The sequence below is a fragment of the Lotus japonicus genome, chromosome 5 (assembly GCF_012489685.1).
Source record: "Lotus japonicus ecotype B-129 chromosome 5, LjGifu_v1.2".
Taxonomy (NCBI): Eukaryota; Viridiplantae; Streptophyta; class Magnoliopsida; order Fabales; family Fabaceae; genus Lotus; species Lotus japonicus.
This window is the reverse complement of record NC_080045.1, coordinates 64,957,458-64,968,019: the sequence shown is the minus strand read 5'-3', so window position 1 is coordinate 64,968,019 and position 10,562 is coordinate 64,957,458. Positions and strand designations below refer to the sequence as shown.

Genomic DNA, 10,562 nt, shown 5'->3' with positions numbered 1-10,562 from the left:
ATGTTTCACCTCCACCCCTCCACGGTTCCACCCATGGTCTCCATCCTGCCACACATCAAATGGTAATCTGTTTTCAATTTGTCATTTTCACGAGATCTTTGAATTTCATTTTCTACTCTCTGTCTCTTCCAATTTGTCCTTTCGGTGCGCGGTGGCTCTGGCCGCAATAAGAGCGGTGGTGACTCAGGCTTGGAGGCCGCAACGAAATTGACGGGGTCATGGTGGGTTTAAGGTAATGATAAGATTTGGGTCACAGAAGCAGAAGTTTGTTAGATTCACCGGAACAAGAACAATGACAATATTAGATGAGGGTTTTATCCAGTGAAGGCAAAAGTAGGAAGAGAGAGAACGTGTTTTGTGTCCTGTTTTTGCCCTGATTTTTATCTTTAATTGTACAAAATTATTTTAAAATGAATTTGACGTGACAAAAAGGAAGAATGCTATTGGATGTCAGAATGCTATTTGATGTCTGTGTAAAGTGAGTTTACACTGTCAATCTTATTATTAAAGTATTGAATGTCAAAATACATACTAATACCATAAGTTTAATGTTTAATAATAACTCCATAAAAATAATATTCATTAACATTAAATCACTTAGTGGCTATATTGACTAATTATTTGTTTACTTTCAATATTTCAAATACACTTTATAATATTCAATATTATGTGAGTTAATATAATTTAATTATGAAGTTTAATTATGAACTATTATAATTTTAAATTAATTCAAAAAATAGAATAGTAAAATTAGTTTTATCAATCATTAATGAAATATTTAATTATCATTTCTCTGAAAAATTATAAATTCATTAGAAAATACTTTATGATAGTATTGACTGTATATTTACTAAGCTTAAATATTTTACATATAATAAATAATATTTAATTTAAAAGATTAAAATAAATAATATTTAATTTAAAAGATTAAAATAATTTTATGGAAAATGTGACAACAAAGATTACAAATAAAACATGTAATTTTGGCAGGATGTTAAACAAAAAAAAATATTTTTCAAGGACAAAAAACAAAAATAATGTATTTTACAGGAAGCAAAACTTATTTAAACTTATCAAATATTTATCGAATGTTAAAACTAAGTCAAAAGTCAAAAGTCAAAAGTCAAAAGTCAAAACCCCTCTACTTGAGAAATTAATTAAGGGTGGTTCACAACCCCTCTACTTGAGAAATTAATTAGGGGTGGTTCACATAAACACCACCGTTGGATATCACTATGACCAATTGACCGTTTTTTTGCAAGTGTGAACAACACCGCTGGCACTGGACAACAGTGGTGTTTATGGGAACCACCTACCCACTGGTTTTGGTTAGACGTAACCTACAAAGTGTATTATTCATGTAACAAGATCTAAAAGATAACCAACAATAACGAACTCTATCAGAAACTGATAAAATTAACCTAACTACTGACAATAATATACCAAATATTTAATGTATGCATACAAAAATTTAAGAGGGGGGGGGAGGGGGGGGGGGGGTAACTATATGAAACAGGCGACATTATAAAGGTGTAATACATACCAGAAGATGATTAAAAAACTCTGCATATATTTCCCTTTAAGACAAGCATACATAGAAGGGAGGACCCCATCATAAGGGACAAGTCAACCAACTATGCACACGACCTTGTTGTATAAGCTAAAACTATACACAATCAAATGATGCTGCAAACCAGATAGAAATACAATGACAATAAAAGAAACATGTGAAGGCTGTATAATAAAGGGCTGAATCTCATTTATTCCAGAGATAGTGTCATCAGAAAGAATATTATTTTTACCCTACAGGACCCTTAGATGAACACACTATTGCTGCTTATAGTAGCCACTTTGATGAGGCGGAGGATATGGAGACGGGATGGTATATGGAGGCCGAGGAGCAGAAGCAGGTTGTTGCGCGTGTGCATTGTAGTATGGACCACGCCATCCGGGATATGCAGGTTGGCCATACTCATGGCTTGCTGGTGGCTGCTGGTGGACCTGGGGGGGAGGGTATGGAGCAGCTGATGTTGGTGGAATTTGGTATGGAGGTGGAGGCTGATGACCATATGGGGGAGGGTGATGACCATAGGCAGGAACAGGTGGCTGCTCAGCAGACTGGTAGTAAGGTGTTTGGGGACGAGAAGGATTCGTTTGTGTATCGGATCTTTGATCAGGCTGATAATAAGGTGTTTGGGGACGAGAAGGATCTGTTTGTTGTGTGTTGGATCTTGGGTTTTGGTTTCCCACTGAAGGGTAGTTGCCGTTATAAGCACCATTGTTTTTGTCCTGGAAACTCAAACCAGCCACTTGTCTCTGAACATCTTCAATCATTTCCCTGCACTGGATGTTCCTTGTCATTACAAAGTCATTGCTCTGCTGCTTTACATTTGTGATTGCATCCTATTGACGAAAGAAATTGCATATTATTAAATAACAAATATTTGTTACAAACATCATAATCCAATAACATTCAAATGATAATGAACAAAAAAAAAAGGAACAAAACTTCGATGAATATTTTTTGACGCAATAGTAACATTAGCATGTCTATGTTTGTGCCCATAAGCATCGTGCTGTATCGCTGGAATACAGTGTCTAGTGACAAGACTCGCTGAGTGCAGTGAAAAATAAGCAAGGCATCCTGCATTGTTGTGAATGAGTGAGGGTAAAGAATTGGATTTTAGAATTAGGAATTCAGGCACCTCGACAGGACTATAATGATTAGAAAGAAGGATAAATTTTATGTGCATACAAGAACTAAGTGGGTAGGAGAAAAGGTTAATGTCGTGATTCAAGCTTTGCTGCACATATGAAATCTCTAAATGGAGTACTCATAATTGCAAATAAGCATCGGATGAAAGAAGTTGTGATGTTAGTAGGTTGGCTAATAGGTTCCTGGCTCAAGAGTTTATAGTGGATCGAGAAACATTTAATGTTATTAGTGTACATGCAGAACAAGTAGAGTTAGAAGAATACTACAAGGTAAAGTTCTGGGAGAACTTAGAAGATTTGGTTCAAGATATTCTTTTAATGAAAATATTTTCTGATAGGTTGCAAAGAATGAGAAGCAAGATTGATTAATATGCAAGAAAAGCAATGAACTACAAGTTGTTTGAGATAACCAACACTCTCCTTAGGATTCCCTTATTACAAACAAGATACCTCCCTAATCCTTCTCCCTCATATTTATAGCCTAACCTCGTTTAATTTGCAACTTCTTTAAACTAACCATTCTACTAACTAACCATAAACTCAATAAGACCAACAATGCTATAGGACTGAATGTTGGGCGATAAAAAGCCAACAAGAGAGTAAGCTTAATATCGCCGCAAGGGGAATGTTACAACAGATAAATGGCTATAGAAGACAAGGATAGGATTATAATCATTTGAGAGAAAGTCGTGGTAGCTCTAATTGTAGGAAAGATGGTAGACTTGTTTTAGGTGATTTAGAGATGTGTGTATAACACTCGTAACAGTACTGGTAAGAAGGATTAATCGCATGAAGGATGGTTCAGTAGTTACATGTAGATGAAGACCGAGAAAAACTATAGATCAAACCATCATGTGAGATACGAAGGTAAATATTCTATCTAACTTGATATATGATGGAGTATTATGAAGTATAAATCATGTAGTCAACCCCACCTGTAAAAGTACTGGTAAGGAGGATTGATCGCATGAATGTAAGCTCAATAGTTAGATGTACATGAAGACCAAGAAAAACTAAAGACCAAACCATTAAGTGAGATTCGAATGAAACTAAAGAACATGATATATGATGGAGCATTATGAAGTTAAGTTCATGTACCCAACCCGGGAAAATGTTTGATGGTTGTTGTTGTAGATAACATGCTTAGTTTTGGGGAAAATTCAATTAATAGAAAAGGTAAGTTCTTACATAATAGAATTCAATCAAGACATAGTTGAAAAGTTCTTACCTGTAGAGTAACATAGAATTTTAACCCTTCATTGATGTTGTCCTTTATTTCTCGAAACTTGGCTATGGCAGCTTCAATCTGCTTGTAGGACTTTTCACGTGAAGCTGGGATATTTACAAGGAATACATAAAAAATCAATGATGACAATGTAAAAAAACTACTAATAAAAATGGAGCATTTAGCATGAAACACGAAAAATTAGAACAATGAATCTTTTAAGTATATTTGTAGACATAAAAAACAAACTTGACATTGTCAGCATGATGATAAATATAGAAACTAGATTCAATCTAGAAGAGATCAACCAATTGAGGCCCACCTTTGTAGTCTTCAAGATTGAAGATAGCAGAAAAATCATCATTTTGAGCCTGAGAACAATGGCAAACAATATATCAGAATCATATGACTGAAAAGATCTAAAATGGTTAATTTAATAGAAATATAATTTATCATTTTTGTCTTTACAGGTATTAGTTTTTCTCTCTCCGAAGCATGGAATATAAAAATTGGAAGTTTGCATTTGCTGTTATAAAATGTGGTCAGGTGAGGTCGCATTATTAATCAAGGATCTCAAGAGTATGGTCCAATGTGAATGACCATTGTTTGAGAAAAGGTAGTCCAAAAAAAAAAAAAACAAATCTACTAGATGGTTGGGGACATCTTTCTTTTCTTAATGTACTAGTTCTATCACCTGGATCTGCAGCAACAACTGCTCTTGAGCCTCAATATTTTGAGCTATATCTTCACAAATATGGTCATATTTTGCTACCTCCTTCTTGAAAAGGTCCTCATAAGAACCGGTGGATGTCATCAACTTGGGTAATATATCATCCTGAAGATATTTACGAAATATAAGCCAAGATGATTTTAGTACATAACAATTTTACGAATGGGAAACTACATAGGAGAAGCAAACTCTCGTCAATTTTTTGTATTCAGAGCATTAGAAACCTCTAAATGAAGAAAACAAAATCCAGACCACTAATTCACCTTTCACAACAAGTTAAAAGAAATGCAAAATCTACATAGAAATTTTCTGTATACTCTTGCTTTATCATTCATAATTGCAGTTCAGTCTTAATTTCACATTATCTGTAGATAATCTTGTATTCAAATGATAGAACCCCAGTTACACATCAGGTAAAAAACTTCATGTTTAAATTACTCAATATAAGAAGGAAGGACTTTATGAATGATAAATCGTGTAGGCAAGGATACTGAAAATATAGTCTTCACACCTGGGAGCTATGATGCATGGATACACCAAAATTGACGTATCCAATTATCAGTAGACAGGGACTGGGTTCAGACTTCAGAGCAAGGGGGCAGACAACAAGGACATAGAGAACTTTTTAACACCATTACACCAATGACATATATATATATATATATATATATATATATATATATATATATATATATATATATATATATAAAGGGTGGATACATTTTAAATTTTAATAGATGGATAATTTTTATTTCATCTACTCATTTTTTATGGGTGTGCCAATAACATACATATATTTTTTATAATTTTTTAACACCATTACACCACCCATAACTTAATGTTTCCCCAAAAAGTTTGGTGTTTATATATATCATACTGTATCAAATACTGATTTTTTGTATCATATAACAGCTTGAGAGGCATAAGGTCAAAAATCAAAAATGTAAGTCTCCAATATACACAAAACTATCATATACTTCATTTAATATATTTTCCTTCAGCACTCATCACATGAACATAATTTGCATTGGGTGCACAAGGTAAAAGAAAAAAAATCGACGATTTATTACAATTATATCCTGGTATGCACCTAAATTTCATCACAAAATCACTTCATAAGTAAAATAATGCTTCTTCCAAGACAGAGCTAAACTTCGTGTATATGTAAAGTTGGATTAACAAAAGGTACGCATGCTCTCCATAATCATTTACAGTCAGAAAATATTTCCCATTCCTTTCGTTTCTATTTGTGCAGTCAGCATTCCAGGAGATGGAATAGGTTAGTATTCTTTTGAATGTTACACATGTTTAATTCCTATTTACACTACAGAAATACATACTGGACAAAAGGCATTCATAGTTGAGACAAAAGACAGCATGCATACTATATGCAAATAGCAGGATGAGACTTTGTATTTGTTATATCACTTTGATATCATAGACTGTTGCCAGAAAACCAGCATTTTGAGAGCAAATGATGGCTTAAATTTGCAGTGAAGGCACAGGCATATTTCATGTCTTCAGATAACAAGACAGGAAAATTTAGCTTTTGCAGAACAAGCAAAAATGTAATTACGTGAATCATGCTTATCAGGCATACCTTTCTTTTCATCTCTTTCAACATGTCTTCAAGACCAGCCCTTTGAGCTCCAAGAGTCTCTAGTTGTCTCTATATCAATGAGCATAAAAATTCAATAGAAATCAAAGATTACTAAAATATTCAAGATGTATATTCAAAAGTCTTTCGGTTGCTAGCTATATTCAATACTCCATTCCAGTTCAAATTTCAAATTTGCCCAGAAATTTCTTAACTTTTATAAGCTATGTTAGTGTTAATAAAGAGTGTAGTTAAGAAGAAAACATTCAAAGCTTAGTTGATTGGTGAAATTTATAATCAGTCAATCACAATTTATAGAAGGGAAATTAGGATCATAGAAATTGCTATAAGATCTTCACCCCAACTAGTTTTGAAACATAATATTTCAAAATATACCACAACAGAATTATTCTTCACTAAATTTATATCTGGAATTAATACATACATCGTACAACAATAAATAGCAAGTAATTATGATTTCAAGAAATGTAATAGATTTTCCCCTGAAAGTCAACATATAATACTAACAAGCCAAAAACAACTTACCAAGCTTTGCTTGAGAGACCCCACGACAGCATCTTCATTTTGATCAAAAGACATAATTGGCCTTGCCAAGCTCGGGAGTGCTGATTCAATCTAATGAAAGGCAAAACAGACTCAATGAATTTAACTACTACCAAACCAAGAACCAAATATGTCATAAGACACAACAAATACTATAACAATTTACCGGACGGGCATCCAGGATTGCCATGAGAGCCGAATGTTCTCTAACTGAACGCTCAATCCTAGAATCACTTTCTGCAGCTTGTTTCAGGTTACCCGCAAACCTGTTGAGTCTATCCTGCAAGTTCTTTGTCAAAGTGCTTGATTGAGGCCTAGTCCACTTTGTTCCAAATTGGCTTCTAAACTGAGCATCTTCTCTTGCTTCCTTCTGCAATAACTCCTCAGTCTGAACCAACAATTCTTGATTCACCCTCCTCAGATCCTTAAGTTGCTGCAGCTCTGATTCCAAACCAGCAGGGCCCCCACTGATCTGCACAGCCTCGACATCTTCTTTGAGATTTGTTGGTAGAGTAAAATTTCCTTCCAAAGCAAGAATAGAATCTGGCAGCTCCATTTCCTTAAGCCTAACTCGGGTTAGCTCACTAGCTTGCTGTAACTTCTCAGCTTGTGTTCTTATAATATCATCCACCATCTCGGTGTACCTAGAGAGAGCCTTTGCACTGTTGTCAGGGACAAGACTTGCAAACATCTTCTCTTTGCTCGCATCCAACACCTCGTTCATCGGCATAGGTTTCACCATAGAAAATGCTGGAAGTGGTGACAACGAACTGGGAGAAGGAACTCTCATGAGGTAAACTCTATCATTCTCCTTGACAGCCCTTTCCAAGTTCCGGTTAATATTGACCTCCAACTTGCTAATCGCATCCAGAATCTGAACCGCAGCACCCTTTGAGCTTTTCTTAATTTCGGTAAGAACACTAACCGCACTCCTTAATCTAGCAATCTCCTCCGCTATCTCCTCTTTTTCATGCAGTTCCAATCCACATCTGTAACAAGCTTCTGAATAAAATAGAGCTGACTTTAACTGCACATGAACTATCCATGACTTGTCAAAATGCTGGCTTAAAGGCGCAACATTGAGCGCGGCCAATGCTTCCTCATAATACAGTCCAACCTAACCGTAGAGTCAAAACAATTAGCCGCGAAACAAAACAATCCATGTGGAACAATCAGAAAGACAAACAAACAATTTGCAAATAAATTCGGATTAACCTGTCTAGAGATCTTGGCACAAACACCAGGGGTGCTCCCTTTAGCAATGGTGTTTTCGAAGACACACTCCTGAGCCTGAGCGAGCATGAGCTTCTCCAACATTCCAGCGCACTCGACGGACAAATCGACGGTGGTGGAGTTCCCGATGGAGGCCTTCATGGAGGCATTGTCCCGTAGAAAAGCGAAGGATCCGGCTGCAGCGATGAAGGCGTGGGAAGCCTGCCGGCGGCCATCGACGGAGTTGCGGTCGTAAGATAAACCAATCTGGCTGTAGACGGCGCCGAGGTTAAACAGAACGGAGGCCTTCTCGAGGTGGATGTTCTGCTGAGAGGCTTTCAGTTTGGGCTTGAAGGCATCGAACCAGACGAAGGTGAGGGAGTTGACATGGTCCGGGTCGGGTGAGATGGGGAAACGGGTCTCGACCTGGCAGAGAGCCTTGAAGTAGTTCTGGAGGAGGTCGCGGCGGGAAGGGAGGGAGGGATCGGGGTTGCGGTCGAGGTCGGAGCGGAGCTGCTTTAGGGTTTGGAGATCGTCTTCGATGTTTTGGGCCTCGCGCTCGGAGTAGTGGAAGGCGACGTAGTTGCGGAGGGGGCGGTAGAGATCCACCGTGTTCGCCTTCTTCTCGAAGATCGCGAGCATGATATTGGTGCTGCCCGCGGCGGAGGACGACGTCGACCCCGCCATCACTGAATAAATTATGATGATGACTGACTAATTGTTGAGGAAGAAAAAGTGTTAAAACTTACATACGCGGTTAAGTAACTTCGGGGAGGTATGAAATATCTCTTCATATAAAAAGTACATGATATTTTTTTAATTAAATTTTTTACACAATTATTTTTTAGAGAAAAATTTTGATGCACCGCCGTCAACCAATCAGATTTCAAGGATATGCCACGTCAATTAATGAAATTAAATGAAAAGAGAGATTTTCTCACATCCTTGAAATCTGATTGGTTGACGGTGTAAAAAAACTTTACACCGTCGGTGTATCAAAATTAAACTCTATTTTTTATTGTGTTTACACAATTATTAAATGATTGAATATGCATTTTTTTAAGAGATTTCGCTTAGACTTCTGTCCCGCGTTCGATCTCCGCTAAGGTAAAAAATAATACATTTGTGACCAGGGACATCACTACCCTATCCCAAGCTAGATTAGTCACGTGGGGCTCCTATCCTCATGGAGACCGGTGGCCAAAGGAAAAAAAAAACAATTATTAAATGATTGAGAGATTATGTTTTAAATAAAAAAAAAAATTTTTGGTCTGAATATTTCTTTTTGGACAATTGTTTCATTGCATTTCAATTGGGCCTGGCCCAAAAAAATGTCTATTTTGGAATCTTTATATATAGGTATTGATTTTGTTTTGACAATGGGCTAACAGCCCAAAAAATCGAGTTCAAATTACATGTATGAGAATTCGAGCAATATCATAAAATTTAGCTAACATAGAGCTAGGAAGAATGTCTTGAGTAAAAAATCTCGAAGGATGATCCTGTCCAATGTTTGCATACTGATTGGCTTCACGGAAGATGTGATGAAAAGAAACTTCTCAATCCAAACAAGTAAGGTTTTTAATTTCCTTCACTTATAAATCCGCACAAGGATGCACTTTGGAGCATTAATCTATCTATATAATATACTAAAGAAAGATTTTTTTTCTATAATATTTTACGAAATTATTAACATAATTTTTAAAAAATATAATAAAATCACATATTTAAAAATATGATACATAAAAATATCACATATTTGGAAATATTAAAAATAATTGGAGTCAGTTTTATTTTTCATTCTCTCTGGGTATTTTGTGCAATGATCTCATTATACTAAAAAAATGTTGTTTTAGATATAGATAATAGATAGATGAACATGATTTTGTATCAAAATAAACTTCTCATCTCTTTAATTATAGTAATTTAAGATAAAATCTTTTAAATTGACCATGAGTTCTTAATTTATTTTAGATATAGATAATAGATGAAGATAATTTTTTTGAATGAAAGATGAAGATAATTTTGTATCAAAATAAACTTTCTCATCTCTTTAATTATAGTAATTTAAGATAAAATCTTTTAAATTGACCATGAGTTCTTAATATTTTTATATCACCCTATTTAATTTCTTATCCTATTTAAGACATGATTGTATATACTTTTTTCTCTCATAACATGAAGAAAAAAATTATATTCGTTACTTATCTTTTTCCCATTAACATGCAATGACCAAATGTTTGTTCCTTATATACCTTCATCTTGACAATTGAGATTTGTTTTTCTTCTTTTTTTCTAATGCACAATGTTCTATATCTTTTTTTTTTCATCAATCTTCTTCAAACATGTCTTTGGTTCAAAGGTTTGTTATTTCTGATCATATACCACATGCAACGATACAGTTAGAGTAGTTTTGCTATATTCACTGTCATTGTTTTTTTTTCTTTTGCAATTATATAATATGACTATTTAAAAATTTCTATTGTATATCCAGATTCACTTTTTTTTGGAAGAAACAC

At 35.1% G+C, this 10,562-nt stretch overlaps 1 protein-coding gene across 1 annotated transcript; it reads right to left on the bottom strand.

Annotated features, from left to right (window-relative positions):
• Positions 1-1,550: 1,550 nt before the first annotated feature.
• LOC130716885 (vacuolar-sorting protein BRO1) lies at positions 1,551-8,807 on the bottom strand. The gene is made up of 8 exons (XM_057566918.1): positions 8,047-8,807; positions 6,998-7,948; positions 6,814-6,903; positions 6,271-6,339; positions 4,635-4,775; positions 4,263-4,311; positions 3,944-4,047; positions 1,551-2,403 (listed from the first exon to the last, which is right to left on the bottom strand). Exons 1-8 carry the CDS (start codon positions 8,728-8,730, stop codon positions 1,828-1,830), a joined length of 2,664 nt encoding a protein of 887 aa, XP_057422901.1. The 5' UTR covers positions 8,731-8,807; the 3' UTR covers positions 1,551-1,827.
• Positions 8,808-10,562: the final 1,755 nt, after the last annotated feature.

Bases quoted from the DNA above. Each gene is read 5' to 3' on its own strand.
- LOC130716885 (XM_057566918.1), bottom strand. From the start codon at position 8,730: ATGGCGGGGTCGACGTCGTCCTCCGCCGCGGGCAGCACCAATATCATG. The intron at 7,949-8,046 runs GTTAATCCGAAT...CTCTACGGTTAG, and splicing joins GTGCCAAGATCTCTAGACAG to GTTGGACTGTATTATGAGGA. The intron at 2,404-3,943 runs GTAAGAACTTTT...TTTCGTCAATAG, and splicing joins AATTCTATGTTACTCTACAG to GATGCAATCACAAATGTAAA.